Source organism: Xyrauchen texanus, chromosome 50, assembly GCF_025860055.1.
Source record: "Xyrauchen texanus isolate HMW12.3.18 chromosome 50, RBS_HiC_50CHRs, whole genome shotgun sequence".
NCBI classification, from domain to species: Eukaryota; Metazoa; Chordata; class Actinopteri; order Cypriniformes; family Catostomidae; genus Xyrauchen; species Xyrauchen texanus.
The window spans coordinates 14,353,640-14,380,875 of record NC_068325.1 but is presented as its reverse complement, the minus strand read 5'-3'; the positions used below and the strand labels follow the sequence as shown (position 1 = coordinate 14,380,875).

At 37.1% G+C, this 27,236-nt stretch overlaps 1 protein-coding gene across 1 annotated transcript in view; it reads right to left on the bottom strand.

Annotated features, from left to right (window-relative positions):
- si:ch73-63e15.2 (protein strawberry notch homolog 2) overlaps nucleotides 1–25,818 on the bottom strand; it is a 55,655-nt gene extending 29,837 nt beyond the window's left edge. The window contains exons 1-4 of the mRNA XM_052124179.1: nucleotides 25,681–25,818; nucleotides 8,563–8,743; nucleotides 8,336–8,409; nucleotides 4,073–4,181 (exon numbers count right to left, since the gene is read on the bottom strand). Coding sequence (XP_051980139.1) covers nucleotides 4,073–4,181; nucleotides 8,336–8,409; nucleotides 8,563–8,664 — 285 coding nt within the window. The 5' untranslated portion in view covers nucleotides 8,665–8,743; nucleotides 25,681–25,818. The remainder of the gene's footprint in view (nucleotides 1–4,072; nucleotides 4,182–8,335; nucleotides 8,410–8,562; nucleotides 8,744–25,680) is intronic.
- Nucleotides 25,819–27,236: the final 1,418 nt, after the last annotated feature.

The window sequence follows — 27,236 nt, the reverse complement described above, 5'->3', positions numbered from 1 at the left end:
TTTTCTCATTCTACACTTAAGCATCCTGTATACAACCGTGTCTCTAAACAAAAAGAGGAAGTCCTGAGAGAGCTCACATGATGAGGAACTATATTCTGAACAAGCTTTGAAAGTTTATTTACAAGAGGATTCTTCAATAACACTTATTGGAAAGGGATGAGAAATGGGATAGGCAAAATTACTTTGGAAGGCCGAAGTGAGGGAGGTGTGATTCCTCGTGCTTGATTAGTCATGACCTCATGAGTTGTATTTTCTTCATGTCAGTGTGATGGAGTCAGTCTTTCCCAACCAGAGCTAGGATTGCTGGCAATGTTGGGCACCATGACTATGCTTTTACAGTTCTTTTACGGTTCTTTTTGATGAAAAGTATGGCTTTAACCACTACAATGGATAACTAAACCATGCACCTTTTTTTGTCTCTGTATCAGAATTACTGATGTACTTGATCAAAATGATGAGGAAGGAAAGGTTCTTGAGCAGAGATTAAAGTAGGATTGGGGTCAATGCCTTTTTTAAGCATTGATAATCGGAAGATTTTTCCAGATGATTACCGAATATATATCAGAATTTATTTCAGATATAAATAGGGCTGCTCTTTGCGCAATAGTCTTCATCTCTTCAGAGATATTTCTCAACACAACTTTGTTTAAAAGTGTGAGCTGCAGAGTAAATTAAAGTCGGTCGCACACTGGACACGTCTGGCAGATGTCACAGTGCGTTCTTAAATTAAAAACAATTATTTATTTTCTAAAAAGGTACAAAAACACCGCCAACGTTCAGCTTCAACATTCTGCCGTGCCAAGGTGACCGTCGTGTGTTTATGTCTGTGTCATTAAACTATTATTTATATTGTCAAGCCGGCTCTCGCCTCCTCCTTGCCCTTATATCCCTTTACAGTATATATCTGACTATTTTGCAATATGCTTTAAATATATGGATTACATACTGATAAATCAACAACTTCTATTTAATAGTTCAATATCTGACCATAGTTTTTAATTAGATTATGATTTGAAATGCTTCCTGGGATTGTAGTTCATTCCCTCATTACAGACGTTAAATGTCTTGCACCTTTGTCTTTTTGTCTGATATTCAAATACTTCTACAAATCAAAGTATGTGACATGATTTACCTCAGAGTTGGTTGGGTTCATTTATGGCTTAGAACACTTTTGTGAAAATGTTCATTAAATACTTATGGTAAAAATAGTTCTTGAACCAAGAAGGCTGAAAAAGTGCACTCTAAATTGACTTGATATGGACCAAGTACTTGCTTTAATGCAAGTCAGTGAACCCATGATTTTGTTAAAGTGTCAAAGTACGTTCCGATTAAAGCGCTACAGTGCTGCCCAAAGCCAAAAATTTGCTGCTGGTGTCTCACTCCTACACAATGAACGTGGCAGAGAGCTGCAGGACATAAACAAACTGCTAATACTTGCCTAGTCTTATGAAGGGTCAGGAGGGTGTATTCAGCTTCAGAACAACTCTGTTATTTTAATTATACAGATCTATACATGACCAGAATAAGTTGTGACACAACACTGAAAAGAATGAGCTGTTTTTAGCCCACAAAAGGAGGAAAATTACATGCACATTTGTCAGCACGAGACTTACGGTCTGTCATAAGGGTTGTTCCCTTTTAAAAAACAAAGAAACAACTATTTGTGCTGCTACCAAGCTTCATGTCATAGCATTCCTCTTGTTCTTGTGGTTTCAGGTTCTTTATTGTTTGACTTTCAATACATGGTTCTTTATGGAACCTAAAAATGGTTCTGCTATGGTCACAAGTCAAAGAACCCTTATTTGGTGCTACTTAGAACCATTTTGAGATACTAAAACTGAAAATGACACACAAAACTGTGACACAAAAAGGTCATAGAGAAACTGAGAAACAGAATGTGGAAAGAAAAAATAAATATAGAAATACCCACGTAACATTATCCATTCATCAATAACATGTCATTGTGAGATGACAAGCATACTTTTCATTCCGTCAAGACGGAAAACCATAAACACTGTCTCCTTCAATTCTACCAATAACTACATTAAGGTTCAAAGGAGGTTCAAAGCCTAAGAGATCAGATAATCCAACCAGTCCCTATTCCAAGGTTCCCAGACTTTTTGACCAATACATTTCTATGACTTTTCCAGTCGTTCATGATAACAGGATATGCATTTAAAAAAATAAATAAAGATTTTTAGAAATTGCTGGGCAGACTTCCCTTTGTACAATATGTCAGGTACCAATCTTTTGAATGAATATATTTAAATGATTACGCTCCAATAAAAACCCTCAACAGACTATGTTTCAAACTCACTTGTTTTACTCGACAAAAGCACTTAGATAAAATGATGAAATGAAATCTCAAAGGTTTTGCTTCATGAGAAATAAGGGCTCGTGGGTTTACCATATTTTCCGGAATATAAGTCACGTTTTTTTCCTGAAAGGTCCTGCGACTTATAGTCTGAAGCAATTTATATACAGTATATAATTTATATGTAACTTATGTCGGACGGCGAAACACACGTGCACCAAAACAGATGAAAACATCAGTCAAAGTGAGGGTAGAAGCGTTTTGAAGTTGCCAGTTCAGAATATTTTACCTTTACAAAGTACTTTATGCAACCAGTTTTAGTATTCTGTCATCATAACATTATTGTTCTAACAAACTCTACACCACTGGTGCTGACAAACACAACTCCTCACATGCCCACAAAATGACATTTCATCACACTCGTAGTAAAAACGTTTAGTCAGTGAACAATGAATACATTGCAAGGGGTTGTAAATTTCAGAAATATCTACAAGTAGACAGTCGCTAATATTAATGAATTAATATAATGTTTATTTGTGCACAGAGTTACAGATGTGGCTTACTTGTCGCGTTTCTTTCACAAAACATATACAGAATATGAGAAACTGTACACATGATTACTTAAGGTGCACTTAGTGATTCCTGAGAAACACTGTTGATATTCGAACTCAACTGCCAAAACAAACACATCCCTCCCTTCAGTGCTCCTTTGGAAGCTCCGCCCCCCAAAATACATGCACACAAATTAATTTCTTTTACCTCTCGGAGGTCTCTCCACTGCTCAAAAGCCTCGACGATGATGACGCGGCTCCTAGCCCTTAACTTTTTCATAATCCTTTCTTTTTTAGTTTATATTCATCTGACCTTTTTCTCTTGGTCTGTTTCTCAGCCATTTCTCCTCCTTGGAGTTTAGAAAGTTTGCATCAGGCAGATTTCACGTCACCCCCACCCCCATCCTGTGCACACGCAAGAACCACACCAACCACACCAACAATTTTCACAGAGAGCATTTGACATCTAAATGTCTGAAGGGAAGTCTGGTGGCTGCTCCTAATGCATGCCGCATGCAACCTCTGTCAGTGTGACTTATATCGAGATGCGACTTATTTGTGTTTTGTTTTCCTCTAAACAACGTGATTTTGACACATTGCTACTTTATTTCCAGAAAATACGGTAATCAAAGTGCATTAAAATAACCTAGAAATTTGAACAGAAATATTTTACATTTGCATAATAAAATATAATAAAAAATATATAACATTTATATTTAATTTCCTTATAAAATATATATACTGTATAATAAAATATAAGTTCCAAATGAGTTCCAAAAACAACAGTGTAAATGTAAAATTGACCAAAACTAAAGTTTACCAAATAGAGACATACTTACATATAAGTATTTAGCAACATTTGAATGTATTTTAATATAAGTTTTTAAATCCTTAAAAGGAAATCTAATATCCCTATTTTATTAATTGATTTATATATTTGAAAATGTGTAGAAATTACATCTTAAGGTTTATGGAGCACACATGCACCTTAAGAATTTTGACAATGTATATGACAATTAATCATGAAAGCCCGTTTCATAATCGCAATTATTTGTTTGACGATTAATCGTCAGGCAAATTTCATAATCATGACAGCCCTATTCTCCTGATTTTTCCAGACCTGGAAATCAATTTGAGAATTTCCCTGATATTTCCAAGTTGATCAAAACTGTGGGAACACTTTAATTCTCAAAAGCAACAGCCTTACCTGAGGGAGTTCTCCATTCCTAGGGAGATCAAGACTAGAGAAGTCAAATTCGAAGCCGTTGTGAAACACATCCGTGAGCATCTCTGATGCACCGTTGAAAAGCTGTTGCCTGGGAAACAAGTCAGAATAATGTAAGCACAGTGTTGGTATACTGTACAATGATAGTTTATAGAAGGAATGTTCAACTGAATGGCCACAACAACCACGTCCATACTATGAGATTACAGGCTTGCATGGATAAAAAACGTTTTGTAATGTATCAGATCAGAATAAACAGAAGAGCAAATAAGGAAGAAGGAAATTTGCCACTTGTGCAATAAAGGCAAACACTGTCGCATCCTAGTGACAACAATAACTGTAGTTAACTGTATTGTGACCAATAAAAATGTATCTATATAATGACTTTACAATTGCTTATTAAGCCTTTGATCTTAGGTTTGTGTAAATGACAAATTAACATGTTAGCGTAAAATGACAAAATGGAGTTTTTGCCATAAAAAAAGAGTTAAGAAAGTGTGAAAAATCTGAACCATGGATTAGAATGATCCAATTAACATTATTCTGCATGACATAGCCTTTATTAACATATTAAAGTATTCACCAATATGTATATTGAATATTAAGTTTTCTTATAATAAATACACGAACGCTGAGAGTTATGACCGAAATCAGGTTTCTTAGACAACGATGTGCCCTGTGACAGACGGGTTTGGTTCATTTATACTCGGATTCAGAGAAAACACTGTGAAACTATTTTATAAACCATATGTGGCAGGTCAATCAAACTACGTGGCTTTTGTAGGGAAGAATATGCCTCACTGAATTACTATCTATCTATGGATCCAAAGGTACCTCTTGCATCGGCTGCATCTCACATTTAGCTTAAAACCATCTACATCCATACAAACATCCATTAGAAGAACAAACAGACTGGGAGTAATAGACCTTTCATCAATGTGACCACCAATATTGAAAAAGTATTGTGGTCTTTTCCAAGTTATTTGGATTTTGTGGTGAACTTTGATGAAGACCAGCCCAAACTTTACATGTTCTTAGGCCATGTCTACAAAAAAAAATAAATTGAAACCTCACTGTAAGTTTATGCGCCCCATGCACACTGGAAAATAATTTTCCTCCACCAAAAATGAGACATTTGATAATGCTTTCTAGTACCACATACTTTGGAAAACAAAGACATTAGGAAACGGATTAATGTAGACACGGTCAAACGTAAAGTTAATTATAGGAAGTTTGCAAACGTTCTCTGCCAACTGTATAACAGTGTATCAGTGGGGATTTCTTTAAGACTGCAAGGGAAGCTCAGCTTCCCCTATAATGTCAAAAAAATAATGGTCAAATATGTACTATTGTGTAAACAATTTATTGACTAAAAATGCATTAGAACACGTTCATCTCGAAGACGAGTTCGTTCAGAATCAGCTACATTACATATAGCAGGTCGGCTGACTCGATTTACTTCTCATACATTCCCGTAGCGTCAGTGCATTTCCCTGTTGAAGCCGAGCGTCCATTGACTTCAACGGGGCTGCTCTGAACAGTTTTTTTCAGTGCTCCGAAAATAGACGGTCATTAGATAAATGCTGCGATTATGTCCCGCCCTGGAGGTGAATGAGGAGTGGGCTGGCCCGGACTCCAGGCTTCCGCGTGATGATTGGAGGATCTGTCGAAAGACTGCATCTCCTTTTGATTGACAGCGAATCTGTACTATAAGAAGTCACTGAAGCTATTTCGCGCTCAGTCCCATCGCGGATTTCTCAAGTGTAGTCGAAAGACGAACTGCTGCAACCTATTTCTTTATATTTGTTTGGCGAAATTGCTAGTCAATTTGCATAATACATTTCACACAATTATACACCACATTCCTTGTTTCAGTTTTACCAAGTTTAATATATTTTGTTTTAGAGCGTTACGTTCGTTCGTTCGTTCATTCATTCAATCATACAGTAGGCTAGGCTAGCGTCGTACGGGTGAAACTGCGCACGATGGCAGACGGTGCTAATATTGTCGACCTGATTTTGGCGAAGCCATTTGAAAGTCTTCCTTACGAGGAAAAAATTAGAATTAAACAGCAGGGCAGATCAACACCTAACATTGATTTAGTGCAAAAAATAGAGAAAATAAGTTTATAATGTAGGCCGAAAATGAGCTTCCCCTCTTTGAAAGACCAGCAGCCGCCACTGCAGTGTATACATTTATGTAAATTAATCATCAACACATTTAAAAAGTGACTCAACCTCCACTAAATAGCACAGTTAACATTTGGAAATTGCATCATGTGACATTCATTCATTAACAACCTTCAAAGTCATGCCTGTGTCATGTGATGTTCACTTTCAGTTCTGTCTCTCTCTCACATAAGTTTACTTTATGGGAAATCACCACATTACATTTCACGGAAACTTCATGTTTGCTTTGTTTTTTCAATGCTTTATTTGGCAAACGCCTTTGTATTTAAGGTTTAAGCTGAGATAGAAAAATTTAATTTAACATAGAAAAACTTGCACACATCAACTTTAAAGAAAAAAGATTTTTCACTTTATGGTAAATTTCATTAAAGCTTTTCATATTGAAAGCGATGCAATCCTGAAAAATTATCAACTTGTGTTTTTCACCCAAGGAGTGGGTGGACAGGATGTAGCACTGATTCTAGCATCAACCACAAAATGTTATTCTTTCTAAAAACGAGACCCTTATTTCGACGTCTTAAAACACATTGACCTTTCCATGCATATATTTCATCTGCCCAGTTTCCCTATACCATATCACTTCAACAAATCGCTACAGTGTTCCATACATATTTACAAAGGACTTAGCACATTTTCACAACGGCTATAAACAAAGTACCCATGGCGTGGCGCAGGCAGGTTCATTCACGTAACCTCTGTTTGGTGAAATTATCAGATTTTTCAAAAATACCCCTGGGGTAGAAAACTGACAAATACCAGTACATTATGTAAAGCATAGTTATGATTCTAGAATGATAGCGAAGAATGTGGTGTTAGGTGCATACATTCTTTAGATGCTGAAGTGTGTAATTTCTGCACCACTAGCATCACTAAACAAAATTAAATAAATAAATAAAATAAAAATAAGTGCCTTTACATGCACAATAATAAAACAAATTAATATCATTCAATATCATTTTTTTCAACAAATCTAACAATGCAAAGAAACAGCATTTATGTGAGATTTGAAATCATCAGATTATTCTTTGTTTTTGAAATGTAAACAGACTTGGAAAAGCCACTAAAGATGTTTACATGCATCGCAATCAGGGTAATGGAAAAATAAAGAAGTGTGTTAATCAGTTTTTACCCTGATAAAGGGAAGCGATTTAAGGCATTTACATGACCTTGTATATTGTCGGCTTATTAAGCATAATCAGTTTAAGAATGTGCATGTAAACATGCTTATTTATGAAACACAAGTAGAACATATTTTTCATTGTTTTTTTTTTTATTATTTAACCTTTATTTAACCAGGAAGTCCCTTGAGATTAAATCTCTTTTTCGAGGGAGACCTTGCCAAAAAGCTCACCGAACATGAGAAAGCACACCAAACATTTACATATTTCTATCTAAATAGTTTTTAAAAGCATTCTTATGTAAATATAAAGCAACCATTTGTGTAAGAATGAATCTATGAACAATTTAAACAAAAATTAATTCAGCTCATGTTCCATGAAGCCCATAAAGTTTAAGTTGGCAAACCAGGAAGAAACACAGCAGACTTCTAGGAAAAAATCATGTTGATAAAGTACCTATCACATGCCAAGTCAAGTTTTTGCTTCCATCTTATCAGGTCATAGAGATGTGAAGGTGCTTGCTGTGACAGTCTATATCAAGGTTACACCGACCCAACATAATAAACTCCATTATCAACAAAAAAATGGAGTAGTTGTGGCGTAGTGGGCTAAAGCACTAAAGCAGAAGGTTGTTGGTTCGATCCCCAAAGTCACCACCATTATGTCATTGAGCAAGGCACTTAACACCAGGTTGCTCCGGGGGGGGCTTGTCCCTAGTAATAAGGGCTCTGAAAGTCGCTTTGGATAAAAGCGTCTGCCAAGTGCATAAATGTAAATGTAAACATAAATCAAAATGCCATGAATTTAATAAAGAAAAAGGGTTTTTCCTGTGGAATTTGCCGACTACACCAACACAATTTTCTTTAGGTGTTTTCTAGGATTAGAAAGTCGAGCACTCTCTTTGGGTGTTGAGATCAGAGAGAAGTCTGGGTACTTACTGGTTTTCAGATTGCACAGGACAGCTGTATGACTGATGAGGGAAGCTCCAAAGGTTGTTGGCGAACACATGGCTCTGAAATAGAAGAAGTCAGACGTCTAAAGGTGGAGCATGATATAACATGAAAAATAATAACAAATATGTCACTCTCATGCTATCTAAATCTGTCAGACTGTCTGTCTGTCTGTCTGTCTGTCAGACTGTCTAAATGAGATGAAAGATAATTACCATAGCAGTAGGCAGGATGAACCCTCCAGTGTCCACATGAGATCCCTCCTGATGTGAATAACTGTGCCCGTCCATGGCAGGCGGAATTGACAGAGAGGGCATCAGACTGCAGTCTCATATATGCTGGCTGAAACCCACATTGTGTACACCTTAGTGCTCTGGTCAATGATCTCACCTTGGCCTGAGTACACAAACACAGGAATAGCGAACAAGTGAGGAAGAGACATGATGCAGCCTTAATGTTTGAAAAACAAGTGGGTGAGCTTAAAGAATCAGTTAGGATGTAAGTGTTAAGATTCTGTTTCATATGTTGAAATAAACCCTCAAATGGGAAGATTTTCGATATTCTACATTTATAGATAACAAAAAAACTGATCATAGTTAAATTAAGAGAGAATAGGGCCATGCTTTTAGACACATTGGTGTAATATGGTCAACGCTGATATTTACACCTATAAAAGAACAGTTCACCCAAAAACCTGTATTACTTTCCTACTTCCAGGGGACTCAAAATGTTAATGGAGATCTCGGATGTCAAGCTCAACAAAAGCACAATAAAAGTTCCAAACATTCTTCTGTAAATAGGTCCATTGCTGTCAACTACAAACCAACATGGGATAGAGAATGGTAAAAGTTCACACGAAGACCTTTATGAAGGGCTTCATTGATTGTGTGATCTGACACCGAACAGTTCCCCTGCTAGTTCTTACACACAAAAGATAATATTTGAATAGAGTTCCTTGTGAAGACATAACATTGGACAGTTAATTCAGAACAGAAAATTAACCAAGAAAACATGTTGACTAGGGACAACACTATAAGGTGGGGCAAATGCACAATAGAACGTGGCATGAAACAACATGTGTTTCATTTCTGGGAAGTTGATCATATGCCATTTATCATTAGAGAATGGTTAAAAGTATTTTAAAGACAACATAAAGGGTAAACAAAAAAAACCCTTTAAAAAAAATTATTAAACTTTGGCGCATAACTCTGCCTGCACTGTTTATGATACACACATGAATGGCTTGAGGAATTGTGCTATTACTTTTCTGAATAATTCTTTTCACACTTTTTGCCATTTCAATGACAAATGGTCATGTCACGCATGTCTAAAGGGGATATACACTCACTGAGAACTTTATTAGGAACACCTACTTATTCATGCGATTATCTAAATCAGCCAATCATGTGGCAGCAGTACAATGCATAAAAATATGAATATACGGATCAGAAAGGGGAAAAAATACGATCTCAGTGATTGGTGCCAGATGGGTTGATTTTAGTATTTTTGTAACTGCTGATCTCCTGGGATTTTCACACATAACAGTCTCAAGAGTTTACTCAGAATGGTTTCAAAAACAAAAATCATCCAGTGAGTGGCAGTTCTGTGGATGGAAATGCCTTGTTGATAACAGGTCAACAGAAAATGGCCAGATTGGTTCGAACTAAGAAAGGCTATGGTAACTCAGATAACCACACTGTGCTATTGTAGTGCACAAAATAGCATCTAAGAATACAAATCGAACCTTGAGGTGCATGAGCTACAACAGCAGAAGACGACGTCAGGCACTTTATTAGGACCATAGTGTTCCTAATAAAGTGCTCATCTAAATAGATGTGGAAGCAGACAGTGAGGATATTTTTGTCACACAAGTTATCATACCGAAAGAGTATATGGCACATTATTTAATATTTCTCCTTTTCTGATCCATGGAAGACAGAGTAATTTGGGATGGGAACAACATATGATTTTTGCTGTGTAGATGATAAAACAGAGGGAACAGAGCTATATCTGGAACCAGAATATCATAAAGTCTCTAAATTTTGATTACATGTTGTTTTTATATACATTCTCTGACTGCATCCATAGTGAAATTTCGCTAGATGCTTATGACCTCAGAAGTCTTTGTCACATCCATATTTCTGTCTCATACTGTGGAGTCAATGCATCCCAGTAGAAGGAGGTGTCTATCTCTCTAACCCCTGCCACAGAGGATAATCAATACAGATTACTATTGAGTTCCCAAATGTCCTCTTCCAGTAAAGCACCATTATCTTTACTGGAAAATGGGGGGAAAAGACGACAAAGCACCCAGGATAGAGGTTTTCATATGAACCAAGCATACACTGGTCTTACTTGATATGATGTTCCAGATTAAAACTGCATTAAAGGTCCATTAGTGGTTGATTAACAAAACTGGGAAGCCTAAAGCTGAAGTGTGTGATTTCAGCTTTATTTCACCTTTAAGTGAGAAGGAAACCCTAAAAATATGTCTGATGAAAATGTCAACATTGACAGAGGAGAGAAGGGGGGAATCCATTCACAGAACAAGAAAATCCTTCAGTTTAGATTAGAAACCAACCAAGCAAAACATCCAAGAGTGGAAAGCTAAAGTTTCAGGTCAAGGCAAAAGTCTTCATCTTCACTAAGGTTTTTAGTCACCTGGTAGCTTGCAGATGGTTCTGGTGTTCCTGGGTGGCCAGGCCGTGAGTTGCAAAAGCTAAGGAGATTAAATCGTGACCTCAACTCATGAGACTTATGACAACTAGATCTGCCTGCGGCATGAGACCCGAACTGACGGATGCCGCACATAATTCCTCTAATCTTCTCTTATCTCTATTTGCCCGACACTTGCGTTCTCCACTACAGGCCAACAAGAAGTCCCTCAGGGGATGATGTTTGAAATAGGAGTGATTTACATGCTTGGACTGGGAAGAAAAGGAAACAGGCATCATTTGTGGAAAAGCTCTTAGGCTTGCGCAATGATATGGCTCAGCATCAAACTTGGGAGCGTTACCAAGCAGGGGTTTCCCGCTTGTTTCTCAAGGCTTTGGAGTTAGTTAAGGCCACCACACTCACATTCTTATGCGTCACGGTGAGCATGAGCAGATGGCAGGAGCACATGAAACTCATCCAGGAACGTGTGACGCTGGTAAATCCGCTCTGTAAAAGCTCACAAGGATGAACGGCAAAGGAAAATCTGCAAGTTTTGTCAGCTCAGGGTTCCTCTGCAATGTTGTAGGATCAATGTTTGTCACCAAGGTCCCGATTGATCCAACCACTGATAAAGTGCCAAACAAGGAAAACATGGCATTCTGAGTTTTTGTCAGATTCTCTTAGTTTCAGTTTAATTCCCTGCTAAAAATGGATTTCCATTATGGCAGCTCCATTGCCATGCTGGTTTGGTGCTGGCCAAAAAATGCTTGTCAACCAGCAACGTCTTTCAAGTGAAGCTGGTTGACAAATAATGTTTATGCGAGAACTTCCGTTGTTTAGCACTAGAAGACATTCGGGAAAAAAAACTACGTTCAATTTGACCAAAATCTTTGAAAACAATGTTGTCTCGCATGCCAATGTGAATGAGCTTCTCTCATGCACTCACGAACGTGCGATCGACAACAAGGTTTTAGTTGAAAAATAACTTTTATGTTGTCTCTCCCCAAAATCTATCGCATGAAGCATGAGCCCCAAGTACTTTTTTCATAATCCTTTTGGGTCTTTTTTTGCCTAAGTGATGCACTATTCACTGCCATTGTATTGAAAAGACGAGCCAAGATATACATTCAAGGATATTCTGGGTTCAATACAAGTTAAACTCAACTGACATTTTTCAACTCAATTGCTGATTACCAAAAAATATATATTTTACTTGTCCCTCCTGTTCTTTAAAAAGAGGCACTTACAAATGGAAGTGATGGGGCCAATTTTAGTGGGGATTAAAGGCTAAAAATCCTATAAAACATCTCCTTTTGTGTTCCGCAAAAGAAAGAAAGACATACGTGTTTGGAATGACAATGCAGGTCTTTTCAACAAGGTTTTGTGGTCCAATGTCAAAAATTACACCTTTCTCGGTCCTCATTTCCCCTTTCTAATTTTACCACACCCCTTAAGGTTCTGACAGGTGACTTTGGTCATTATATGCGAGGGAGGGCCAACAGAGCAGTCTTTCAAGCAAGATATATGGATGCCGAGACCACCTTACTAAGACTTTAAGACTTGGATTTTGAAGTCACGGCAGACAAACCCAAGAGAGAGAAAAATCATGCTGACACTTGTTTGGAAACAGCCGATGCTAATGCAATTAGATAAACAAACTAAGCATGCTAAGTGCTTCGAAACATGTTTGCAATGGCAATGCCAGACACATTGATTAAGAGATTAAATATTCAAGAGGGGAAAAAGTTACTATACGAGTGCCGTCACATTCAAAACACTGCAAGATTAATGAGGTATTTGAGAAACAAAAATCCTAGAGGCAAACAAAATGAAAGTAGACAAAAGATTCAAAGTGAAACTGAACAGTCCACTGAATTGCTGAATGGCTAGTATGGTACAAATTGTTCCGGATTTCTGTGAATCATCTAAAACACTTCAGGCAAATGGTCACTATGGCAGAAATAATAATCAAAGTAACACTTTCAGAGGAACACACACTCCTTAAGTATTTTTCCAATAATTCTATCCATTCTGTCAGGCAACATTGTCTGTCTGGGTGGGACATTTACTATTATGGAGCATCAGAAGCATGAATGTTATGAAGTCATTATGAGTCATAAAAGGCTTTCATTTTATTGAGAGAGAGTGCCATCTCGGAGGTTTACCAATGTCATTCAGAGCATACAATCAATGGAGGCTGTTCAAAGCTAGACTGTATTAAAGGGGACTGTATTAAGGGATTTGCTTAGATGGTGGCTTTTACCAACTGAAGTCCTTTTTCATAAGGCTCAATGGTTCTGTTTTTTTGAGTACGTTGGCTCCATTACACTAGCTCAGCCTAGGGCTAATATAAATATTAGGCTATATTGCAATATTTTTTACCTGCAATTTTATGATATTTGACATTAGGGCTGCACGATTTGGGGAAAATGTCATATTGCGATTATTGAGGCTAATATAGCGAAATGCGATTGCGATATAATAAACAAATGGTAACATGAGTCCACTTCCTTGGTTATCAAGGAAAATGCACAAATAGATTACTGATAATGCTGAAATGTGTATTTCTCAACTCAAACATACAAACTAGCAACAACAACTACTATAAATGCAGTGTTTTCAAATTAAACATTTTCTACAAAATTAAATAATAACATCTTGTTATTTTCTCAATATTACACCTAAATAAAATGGAACAATAAATAAGAACATACAAATTTTCATGAAAATAAGATTAACATTTAATCAGGATGTAACATGTACTTTCTATAAACTCTTGAAAAGGAAACTGGACATAAAAGTGTGGTTCACTAAAACTGTTGTTGTTGTTGTTGTTTTTTTTTAAATGACCAACTGGTATTTCCAAATCCTCTTTCTAAAACGTTCTACTTATCGTTGGTACCTCTTTTCCAGTGTGTGGACCATTTTCTGAAATCCCACTTTGCTAACGGTGCATCAAGTCTCTTTATACCTCTGTCAAGACTTGTCATATGGCATGACACTCGCAAACACATCTGTAATTGTGCTTTGTTTTGTTTGGCTTACTGGGCTTTTTAATGTAGATTTAGTGACCGCACGAGACAGTTTTGGAGTTTGTGTTTATTTACATGGCACGCTCCCATATTATATGAACTTTAAGGATGAAATAAAGATATATTGCCAAGCTGTGTTATCTGTGTTATTTTTTCTGGCCACCAGTTCAGTGTCGGTCTGCTCGGTGTCCATCTTCACCTGATTTCCACGCTGCACACCGGAAACTCACATGACATGACCACACGTGCCACTCCCTAAACTGAGAGACTGGTCATCTTTTTATAAGCAGTGTAGAAAATGGGCAAACAGCTCTCAGATAGAATGGGCTGTCACGTTCACACATGCACTTATTTAGTATAATCACAGCATTTTGCCATCATATAATCGCACAGGCTGACATCGCGATTGCGATATGATTAATCGTGCAGCACTATTTGACATCTAGACATTTATGCACTTGCTCATAAATATCATCAGTCATATAGCCAAGTTAAAAGTAATTAAATATAACACACAGCTTAAGTGGGTTAGCATATTAGACACATTGAGCTGTGGTGCTAATGTATGAATGAATGAATGAATGAATGAACGAATGAACGTTACATTTATATTGCGCTTTTCTGACACTAAACTCAAAGTGCTTTACACAGTGAACAGCGGACACTCCTCAAACACCACCAGTGTGCAGCATCCACCTGGATGATGCGACGGCAGCCATAGTGCGCCAATATGCTCACCAATACGCTCACCACAGACCAGCTATTGGTGAAGAGGAGAGACTTGAGTTATAGAGCTAATTAGTGGGAAATGTCCTTTATTCCCTTATTTCGTTATCATTCTTATGCTTTCAGTCCTTCAGTCAAACAGTATGAGCGTGCACTTTAAAAGTTCCATTTCAGTCAGGCGAACTTTTTTTTGCCTTTTTGCAACAAAATGTAAAAGCTTTAGTCTGACGGAAATCATACCAATCCGATTTTTGCCAGACTAACAGACCTACTGTAAATATTGCGATTTGGCTTTGTCCAGAATGTAAACACGATAATAGCGTGATTATAACTGCACATGTAAACGTACTGAAGATCAGTGTAGAGTCAAATTTATAGAATACAAATCTTGAAAGAATAACCCTTCACCAACCGGGTCTTCACACTTTCAAAATTGATCAGCTACAAATGCTCCTCTATGTAGATGTCCTAAAATAAACTTATGGAAACACTGACATTAGCATATGCAGCTATTTCTTTCTCTTACCACGTCTAAGCTCTCTTACCGTTCTTTCCATTGCCTTACTTTCAATGGCCGCCCTCTTCCAGCAATCCACTGACCCATTTGCATAGCATGACGCCGTCTCAACTCCCTCCAAACCCAAGCAACTCCGGTCAGCCACAGCATTTCTGCTCGGGGTCATGGAACCAACACTGAACAGCACTGTACACACTGTTGCTAATTTGACTAAATGACAGGCTGTATCCAGAGTGCAGTCATAGAAAAAGCCACACACATGTTCTTGGAGTGCCGTCAAAACCATGAGCCGCCATAAGTTGTTATAATTTGTATCCCAAGGAAAATATATTACATAAACTTACATTGTTACATTGGCTGTAAAATGAGGCTCAGGGAAACCTAATAAAAATGTTCAGACTGCAGAAATAAAGGGTGTTAAACTGTGGAACACCTAAAATTCTTGTACATGTCATGTATGAGCTAAAACAGCTGTTCTCAATTGGTGAGAAAAAAAAACACGGTAGCAGGTCTTTTCTGGGACAGCGGGAATAAAACAATGCTAACTGTAAATAACAAAATTAAGTTATTTAATCACATTTAAGCCTCTAAAAAAATGTAGGGTGACAAATGAATTATAAAAAGTACAATTGTAATTTTCTTTAATGTTGAATTTGCATGTGTAATAATACAAGATGATACTGTTGGAAATTGCATGTCAACTACACATTTAAACACAAATTATTAACTAGTTCAAACCTAAAAATTAAGTAGAATTTCACGTATAACAATTAAACGCTTATGAAAAATGAATCATATTGTGAAAAATTGCACTGTGTCATAGTTGTCTGAATGTGATCTGCCAGGTCTAATTTACCTCCCCGGGTGTTGGAAAAAACTAATATTAAGAGTGACAGAAAAACACCTCACAAACATTTTCACATAGTAAAGGGGTGCTGTAAACCATCAACTTTGTCATGTAATCCATTTATATATCTCTGGGTGTAAATAAGTTTGTTTTGTTCCCAATAATGTCAACTGTAACTTAGTAAAATGCAATCAAAAGTTACAGCATTACAAAAATGATTTATCCTAGTGTACAATAACTTCTCCAAGTGTCATAAAGCCTCACCAAACAAATAAAAAATTATAATTGTACATAAGAACTAAATACACATGCAAACACAACAATGACTAATGGTTTGCATAGCATGGTATGATGAGTTTTCACAGAATGAGTACCATTGAGTCTGTGTCATGTACTTGGTCTAACAGTCACCAATCACATCTCTATGCTTAAATATGAATGTAATTTTGCACCAATCTGATCCCAATCAGATTGCTTTAGCGTTCCATGATGCTACATTATTTCAGATGACGTCATTTGATCCAGGAAAGCTAACGAGTTTTCAGCCAGATTGCAAGATGCCACATTCTGTGTGCACATTGTGCTTTGTGTCAATTATCTAATGATCTTTGCATCTGATTACCTTGTGTGTGGGCTTGTTTGAAAGATAATCGCCTGCTCTAAGTAATGGTATGTGATATTTTATGTTCTGTGTTCTTATGTTCTGTGACGTTATAAGCAAATATGTGGCATATGGGCAACGCCTTTTCAAATGAATATAAATGTCAAAGACATATACTTGGCTATTACTCGCTATATTTTAGTCTGCGAGTAAAATAAATATGCTGTTTCTACTCTTTGAGAACTTTCCAACACCATATGACACATGGATATTTGATCAGTTTGATATTTTAACTGATTACAATAATATGTACAGAGCAAATTTTTTAACATTATTTTACAAATTATCAAATCGAACACTTCTGATTTGTCTGCAAATTTCAAAGCACTTGTTCAGTTTTGGTCATAATGCCTAAATGCATTGTAGAGTTTCTAGGGTTTCAAACGATACCCATTTTGTATTGGTCAAGACTGTAGTAATTAATATTTTGACAATTATAATTTTTCTCGTAGGCCCTAAAGGGTTCATAAGCAATTTTGGAACGGTGTTGGGTCACCACTTAATGTCCAATGAAAAATCTGGATTCTAAAGCGAAACCAGTTGAGAAACACTGACTTGAGGTGTTCTGGAAGAAAGTACAATCAATTTGATGAATTTAACTAATACAGAAAAACAAGGGCTTCATTGACTTCACCGGCAGTGAGATGCTTGACAGTGAAACTGCTTGACTGGCCAGATATGGCAAAACTGTGGGTGGACAAAACACCACAAGCCTCTGAGGCCAGTCTGTCTGACCATTATGTTCATTAAAAGTCCTTTTAGATGATATTCTAAATATATCACATATGACAAAGTACATGGCTCTTTCTTATTTTGTAATCCTCAGTCTCGGTGAAACCGGCATGGAATGCTTCCCTTTAAATCTTTTTTTCCTTTGTGACGCATGTCTCCATGTTTATCTTTCCTCATCTAAAAGGTTTGGTTTAGATCACAGTGCCCCTTCTGGCAGAATGCAATAAGATCTAACTTTGATTTCATCTATGGAAATTATGCCTCGAAATCCCCTACACTTCCAGGACCAATAAAGCATCAAGTACATGGATCAGTGATCAGCTGATGACTGTTAAAATGCTTCAGTTAAGACCACAGACTTGCAAGGTTTATGTCACAGCTGAATTTGGTGTGGTGTATGTGTTCAGCCTTTCTCAATCAAAGTTGAAAATTCCTTGATAGCACATTCCACGATTTGGGATCCAGATGGCTCGGGATAATAAATTCTGATATGCATGTCTGACCAGTGACATTCAATGTAGTGGTCGACTGATATGAGACGGGGTCTTGTCTGTTGAGGATTATTTAGTGATAATGACCTGTTGACTGTACATTATCTTGCTTATTACATGGCCACCCACCAAATAAGTAATTAAAGAGATTACTTTTAATTGTATTTTTAGCTGAAATTGCGTTATTATGAGAGACAAAAAACAAAACAAAAAAGAGACTGCAGAGTCTCCAGAAACAGCTGAATTCGATCTCTGGTTTGTGTTGAGTTTTTTTTTACACAATATTTACTCAAAACTAAGAAAAATATATTTTATTTAAAAAAAGAAATACAATAAAATGTGGACTTTTCATAGACAAAGCCTTCCATAGATTTCCTATTGAAACTGAAAGTTGGGATAAAACACAAAATGGTCGTTCAATACTGACCTTGAGGTTGTCACAGTTGCGTTATATTAACTTTTAGGTATTTAGATGGCCTCAAAGCTAATACAGACTAATGCTACGTTCACACCGGATGCGAATAGCGCGTCAAATTCGCGCCTACCGCGTCTAGTTATACGCTTGACCACTTTGAATCCATTCGCGCGTCAAGAGCGAAATTGACGCGCGTAAAAAACAAAAATTTGAAGCGAAATTTACGCGCGTGACGCGCGTCGGAGGCGAAATCCGATGACGGCCATATTTTTACAAGATGGCTGATGTTGATCGAGCATTCGTGGAGAGAGTCACCGCTCTGTATTTGCTCTGGAGAGCAGAACAGCGGCGTATGGGTCGTTGTCGCCGTACTTGGGTCCACCAGCGAGGGGCGCGGGACATGCTGGAGAGGAGCCACTGCCAGGTCTGGGTCGGGTTGCGGCCAACAACTCCTCCAGAGAGGCACTCCGGGTGAGGGATGTCTTCATGGCACACTTCTCGGCGGAGGGAGCAGTACCATGGCAGCCGACGGAGTAGCGTTTGAAGTCCTCCTCATGACTTCCCCACAACGGCTCTTTTAAGAGCCACCCACAAACCTATAAAGAGCTAAACTATCTAAAAATAGTCCATTATTATTATATTTTGTATTTTTTTTCCCAGGTTGTCAGCCCCAGTTCCAGGATGTCAGGTCCACAACATGCACATTTATTAAGTTGAGACTTTTTAAAAATGTCAGGTTTTCCATGGTAGTATATCAGGTTAAATTATTTATTTATTTTTGTTTTGATGATAAATGAAGCCAGCCTCCAAAAGTAATTAACCTGTGTGTTTTTTTCCTTATTCAACACTGTCCAGACACTAATGTTGGTTGTCTTTACATTACAGTAATAATGAAAGTTTACGTCACTTTACCTCCTGAGTGACAGCAGGCAGCTAGGCTTCTGATTGGTTAACGCGGCGCGAATTGACGCCAAACTTCAGATTTTTCAACTCGGGCGGCAGACGCGAATTCGCGTCAAACGCGTGAATGCACAAAATGCACCATTCGTGCGAGACGCTCAATTTGCGCGAACTTGACGCGCGAATGAGGCGTATTCTCGTCTGCCGCGCTCTACGCCTCATTCGCGCCGCAGGAATTTTTTACGCGCGTAACGCGTCTTTGCATTGACTTAACATTGAAATCACTCGCGCCTGACGCGCTATTCGCGTCCGGTGTGAACGCAGCATAAAAGCCACCAAACTCCAATGTTGATTTAGAGGGGACTATGACATAAATGCTGTCAGCATAAGCGCAAACACAATCAAGTGGCTGCAAACCATTATTACACAATTTTAAACTTGTGAAATAAACATGATCCCTATACTGTTCAAATGTTTGTATAGCCTGTTTGAACTTGATCCCAAAGGCACCAACCTCCATCATGGTGGCTACCCTTTAATACATGAACCATTACCTCATGAATTTGAGATTCCAGAAAAGTGGGACGAAAACCACTGGGAATTTTCTTATAAGCTGCTGTGGTAAGATCCCATTTACCACAAATATTTTGTAAAAGTAATATACACCATGATGCTTCATTCCTGCATCATCATTTTTTTTACTGATTGTTCTTGTCTATTAGACAGAAACGCATGAGATTTATAACTAGTTAACATAAGGGGGATGAACAATCAAGGGGGAGAGGGGCTCTAAAACTTGTAAAATACTAGTCTTGACATAGCTCAACGGAAGCAGGGAAGGTTCATGGCCAGTGTCCCTGACTCCTATCTTGAGTTAAATCACAGCTAGAGAGCTTTGTGCCCTCCCTATAAGCAACAGAGCTTTGTGCAACAGACTATTGGCTGTTCGAATACATGGAAGGCATTGGACCAAAACGTGGCCGAATATATGTTAAACTGTGTATATTTTGACTGATTATTTGTACAAATCTTTATTTATTGGGTGAATCTCACAATGAAATGTCCAAGTAATACTTCACCTGGACCAATATATTATAAGATAAAGTTTATCAAGACAAACTTTAACATTGGCTAGACACTGCCTGTAAGTTTAAACTAGTTTTGTTTGAAGTTTGACGGTTATACAGACATTACAGTAAGCCTGCTAGATAGTCAGATAAACCGTCATATATATATATATATATATATATATATATATATATATATATATATATATATATGACTCTCTCTCTCTCTCTCTGAGAGAGAGAGAGAGAGAGAGAGAGAGAGAGAGAGAGAGAGAGAGAGAGAGAGAGAGAGAGAGAATAAAGCTGAAGTATGCAACCTTTTCAGTGTTGCAGTACCAGCTTAATATGCAGACAACTAGAAGCCATAAATAAGTAGATTTTCTCAAAAACTGTGTCTCTATAAAAAATGTGTGTCTGTTTTGAGTGACCCGCTTAGACCCGCCCCAACAATGTTACTCAGCCAATGGTGTGAGTTGGGGGCGGGACAATCTGGACAACTGCAGACGAGGGGCATATTTGGAAAAATATATATTTTTGCAATTACGTTTGGTGATGCTAGTTTCACAAATTAAAAATGTTTTGTGGGTTTGTTTATTTGTAATTTTTTTGACTGTTGGAGTTTGAGATAAAGGGATCACCCAAAAATGAAAATTCTTTCATAATTTACTCAAGCTCATGCCATTCTAAATGTGTAAGAATATCTCCGCTCTGTTGGTTCATACAATGCAAGTGAATCGTGACCAGACCTTTGAAGCTCCAAAATTCACAGAAATGCCGCATAAAAGTAATCCATACAACTCCAGTGTTTAAATCCATATCTTCTGGGTGAGAAACTAATCAATAGTCAGTTTTTACTATAAAATTGCATAGAGGAGATATATAGTAAATAAGGACTATTGATCTGTTCCTCACCCACACCTATCATATCGCTTCTGAAGACATGGATTAAACCACTGCCTTTATGTGATTTTGGAGCTTTTGTTATATTTGGAGCTTTTGGAGTTCTGGTCACCATTCACTTGCATTGTATGGACATACAGAGCAGAAATATTCTTCGAAAAATCTTTGTTTTCAGGAGAAGAAAGTCATACACATCTGGGATGGCATGAGGGTGAGTAAATTATGTGACAATTAAAATGTTTGGGTGAACTATCCCTTTAACGAACATTCCGTTGGCCCATGTAAACATTTCATCAATATAAATCAATGGGATTTGTCTGATTTTACATCATCCACTTTGTGAAAAGTCCAATCACTTAGAAAAGGCACAGCAAACTTTTCCAGAAGAGTCTGAAGGTCTGTGGAAAGTTTGGTGGATGTAGCTTGAAAGCTCTAGGATTAGTTCCATTCAGAAATGTTGGTCTCTCGGTTTTAGGGATTTAAAAAAACCTTGTCATGCCAACATACTGATACATATATTTAGTTACAGCACAGTTATAATAATGCATTTTCCAGCATTACACTAATGAGAATGTGGCGTGGGATGGCTACAATAGGGTTAATTTTCACTTAGTAAAATACAATTTCCTATTGATATGGACATATTCTTGAGAGGTTTTGTTTTGTGGGGGGAGGATTGTCTTTTACATATTTCTGGGCTCAGTGTCTTTGCATAACAAAACACAGCCATTCAGCACTCTATGTAACCGTCTAGACCAAGTGATGTCAGAGCGTGTCATTCACTGGAAAACACACTTTCAATTGAGTTTCTTTACACTCTTCTGGCAAAGAAAGCGAAACCCATGGAGATACGTTTGCATCACTTCGGCAGTTAAACAACCTGACCAACAAGGCCGATATCACAAAAAAAATTCAAAGCGTGTGCTTTCACAATTTTACTTCTCCAAAGGTCTCAAATTAAACACAACAGCGGATGACAGGTATTTAACCAAAGGATCTCTCCCCATCCCTTTTCCATGGAAGAGTTGGTTTGCATCAGAGCAATTCTCTGGAAATATTAAAATTCTCAGCTATGAATGACCAATTTGAGAGTCCCAAAAGACTGAAACAATTACACAGATCTCTGTGGCACAAACATGAGACTATTTTCCATTGTTTTATTAGTGGTCTGGGAAAAAAGTCACTTGGATACCAAAACAATAACTGATAAAGGGTTGATGTATTTTTTATTACACTATCCACAATATTCTCAGCAAGTCCACTGTATTTCACTAGGTAGGTGGAATTTCTGGTTGGCTAGCAATAGTGCGATTGGTTGGTGTTTTGAGTGTAGTCGGTCTCTGCTTCCTTGCGTGTTATGCGGTTAGATTCTTGCTTTTTAAATGTTGCAAGATGTCTTAAGAATTCCCTAGACAATGTGTGCAGTTAATTGTTATCCTAATAATCAAGCAAAACTAAGGTTTTTTATCTAAAACAGCAATGTTATTAACAGAAACCACTCACAAAGCAAAGAGCTCCACTCCCAGATGCTGCTTCTTCCATCAGCTGCCTACAGAAGGATTCACTTAGAAACATCTGTTTGAAAGAGCTTGGAAACATTTGTTTGTGTGTGGGGATTACTTATCCACAGTTACGTCCAGCTGCAATAGACGTCCAGAAATGGAGTGCAATGAACAACAAAAACGATAGCATTATTGTGGTAACAGAAATTTTGAGTTTCATTTCTATTCAGTGTTGGCCTTTGTGAATGCTTCACGTGTTTTGACATGGAATTACTACTGAGTATAAAAAGGAATGGAGTTTTTCCTGTACATTCTGTGAGTATTGACAATGTTTTTTTCAACTGTTTTCATGTTGTAATGCTAAATGGATCAATTCTACAGTAAAAGAGACATTTTCAGTAGTAAGATGTTTTATCACACTTGAAATTAACTGTATTCTGATTTTCATTTTTCCTGCCTGCAATTCACTTTCTTTGCAGAATGTGCTTGTCTTCACTTACGGGGAAAAGGTGATTTGGACATTCATTCAGTATCAATTAAATGTATTTGTATAGCTAGTGCTTTTAATAATACATACTGTTTTATAGTTGCTTTACAAGGATCATTGAATTTTTGAGTACAATGTTTATAATGTATTTCCAAATAAATATGTTTATTTGTATGGTATGCAGTTCTTCTTAAACTGTACAGTTTATTGTGTGGCTGCTACTACATCGTTATTTCCTATACAAGAACACTAAATTCAGTCTATCAACAGGATCAGCAGATCAGTCAACACTAAAACATTTCATGTAGGTTACAATATTTAGATAGAGATTAAGTATGTAAATTGACAATTATAAATCTAGATTAAGTTTACTACACAGTCATCTCTTGCTAAATATTTGTATTTTATCCGAACAGTCTCATCTCTGAGCCCTGTAATACACGAGCATCCTGCTGTCTGGACCTCCCCTGTATCTGCAGTAAGTACTTAATCTCGGTATACAAACTTTTCAAGTTTTGACTAGATTCAATATCAGTGGCGGCTGCTGGTCTTTCAAAGAGGGGAAGCTCATTTTCGGCCTACATTATAAACTTATTTACCCTATTTTTTGCACTAAATCAATGTTAGGTGTTGATCTGCCCTGCTGTTTAATTCAAATTTTTTCCTCGTAAGGAAGACTTTCAAATGGCTTCGCCAAAATCAGGTCGACAATATTAGCACCGCTCTGCCATCGCATGCGCAGTTTCACCCGCACGACGCTAGCCTAGCCTACTGTATGAATGAATGAACGAACGAACGAACGAGCGAATGAACGAACGCTCTAAAACAAAATATATTAAACTTGGTAAAACTGAAACAAGGAATGTGGTGTATAATTGTGTGAAATGTATTATGCAAATTGACTAGCAATTTCAGCCAAACAAATATAAAGAAATAGGTTGCAGCAGTTCGTCTTTCGACTGCACTTGAGAAATCCACGATGGGACTGAGCGTAAATCGCTTCAGTGACTTCTTATAGTACAGATTCGCTGTCAATCAAAAGGAAATACAGTCTTTCGACAGATCCTCCAATCATCACGCTGAAGCCCGGAGTCCGGGCCAGCCCACTCCTCATTCACCTCCAGAGACGCTGAGCGTCCGTGGGCGGACATAATCGCAGCATTTATCCAATGACCGCCTATTTTCGGAGCACTGAAAAAACTGTTCAGAGCAGCCCCGTTGAAGTCAATGGACGCTCGGCTTCAACAGGGAAATGCACTGACGCTACGGGAATGTATGAGAAGTAAATCGAGTCAGCCGACCTGCAATATGTAATGTAGCTGATTCTGAACGAACTCGTCTTCGAGATGAACGTGTTCTAACGCATTTTTAGTCAATAAATTGTTTACACAATAGTACATATTTGACCATTATTTTTTTGACATTATAGGGGAAGCTGAGCTTCCCTTGCAGTCTTAAAGAAATCCCCACTGCTCAATATATGCTTAAAAATAAACACAATTATCTACAGTTCTTCTATTTGTGATATTTGGCCATCATCCTAAAATCCATAATCATAAACAGATGGTTGATGAAGAACAATATCGCCTCGCTATAATTCTGTAATAATTTGTTCTCAAGTTTCTGTCATTTTTAATGCTGCGTTAGTACATAACATAAAGACTGCTTACGGAACCGGAAGTTCCACCCACATCGTCCTCAAAGCGTCATGGTACTCAGGAACATTGTGGATGGGTTGGGACAAGCCCAGTTATTTAGCCTGAAGGGCTTCACGGTTTCAATATCACTCAACCTCATTAATGAACGTATTTCAACCACCAAAATAGAAACTATACTTCTTCTTTGACTTATTTTAGGGCATTATTTTGTACTTTTTCAGACACAGTCAGAAATTTTACAATAAAACCCAACTTAAAGTCAATGCCAAGCACTTAAAATTATACCCAAATGAAAACAGAAAGATCAACTCCTCTAAGAGAAACTTTATAGTATAAACTAGCTGTCACATAGTCCAATACATGGTAATTTGACTATTTAATAAACCCAACAAGTTTATAAGCAGTTTTAGAAAGTTGTTGTTTATGTCACAAAACCAGTTATATACTTATATTTGTCTCCCAAAACATATATCAACCCCAATAACTATATACAATAGCAATTCAGACACTAAGTAACAACTTAATAATTATACATACATACATACATATATATATATATATATATATATATATATATATATATATATATATATATATATATATATTATATATATGTGACGTCGCGTTTTCGTACTACTTTTTACGCGACGTCACCGCACAATAATAGGTTTTCTCTTCGCGAGTCTTATCTAGACGGCAACTCTAAGACAGATTTAGATTAATATTAGACTTAAAACACGTACCTTAAACAAAAAAGTGCTGAGTATAAGCTCTTAAATAGATTTCCAAAGCTTTGGTCCCCGTTGACGTCCTGTGAAAGGTGAAAAAGAGAATAGCCTGGGATTTGTAATGGGGCTCAGTTTTTCCTTAACTCGTCACAAATGAAGCCATGTTGAAGTGAAAGCCGATACTTCCGTAACTGCCTTTACTGAACGCGACGCGTCTGTCAGAGTTCTGAAGTCCGCGTTCAGTCGACCAATCAAAGACGACGCGTATGCGCTAGACGGACGTCTTTGACCGTTGCGCCACGTCCATGAGTGACCAATCACAAATGTCCTGCGTATTTTAGACGCCGTGTCCGGAAAGAACGTCAAACGTCAACAAAACACCTGTGTCAATGACGGACTGTCAGACTCTGTTAATAACAAACGACGAATGAAATTACGAAAAAACAGATAGTCTTAAAGGAACATAAATTATTTGAAGTATTTACACAAATGTTTATGTTTTTCACAATAACATGATGTGTCAAAGGGAATTGTGACTTACTATAATCTAATTTATGGATGTATAACATCAAATTTAAAGAGTTTGGTCTGTTTCAGGAACTGTCAATCATCAGTGTCAAGTGACTTGAACTTGTGTACGTTTCAAGCTTGTATTATCTCTTTGGTTGTAGCGGAGCGCCTCCTGGTGGATATAGCAAGAGATGGCGTGTAGCAGACCATCTCTCCAGTAACCCAATTTAATTATTAATGGTTTATTATTTGCATGTTTAATAATTTTTTTTTTTATTCATTTTTTTTTTTTTTAGTTTAGTTGTCTTAGTTTTACTAACAAATTGTATTCTGTATCGATTGAATAGGGTCATGATTCTATTCTATAATTTATAATGCTGTTGTCATGTTACCCATAAATAATGAAAACTCAATACAAGTGAAGCTCAATTGACATCATTTTTGGCATAATGTTGATTAACACAAAAGTTAATTTCGACGTGTCCCTCCTTTTCTTAAAAAAATAATTAAATAAAAATTGTTAAAAAAAAAAAAGCTAAAGATTTGGATATATTGAGGTACTTACAGTGAAAGTGAATGAGGTAAATTTTTTGGAGGGTTTCAAAGCTGAAATGTGAAGCTTATTATTTTATAAAAGCACTTACATTATTTCTTATGTTACAACATGTATATTATTTGAGCTGTAAAGTTGAAGGGTTAACAGCGTTATGTCATTATGAAAAATTGGATATAACTTTACACAGAAAAGGTGATTAAGTGAGTTTATCACACTAAAATCATGTTAACAAACATATTGTTTATGTCTTGTTACTACTTTTGAAACCGTGAGCATTGTAACGTTTATGGATTGGCCCCATTCACTTCCAAATGTAAGCGCCTCAGTGTAAACCAGATTTTTGCTTTATTTAAAGAAAAGGAAGGACAAGTCGCAATACATTTTATTGCTAATCAACACTGTCAAAAATGCTGTTAATTAAGCTTAATTTAACTTAATGTATTGATGCAGGAATATTCCCTTAATTTTAATTTATTCTGAAAACTTTCACTTTCAAACAGGCTTG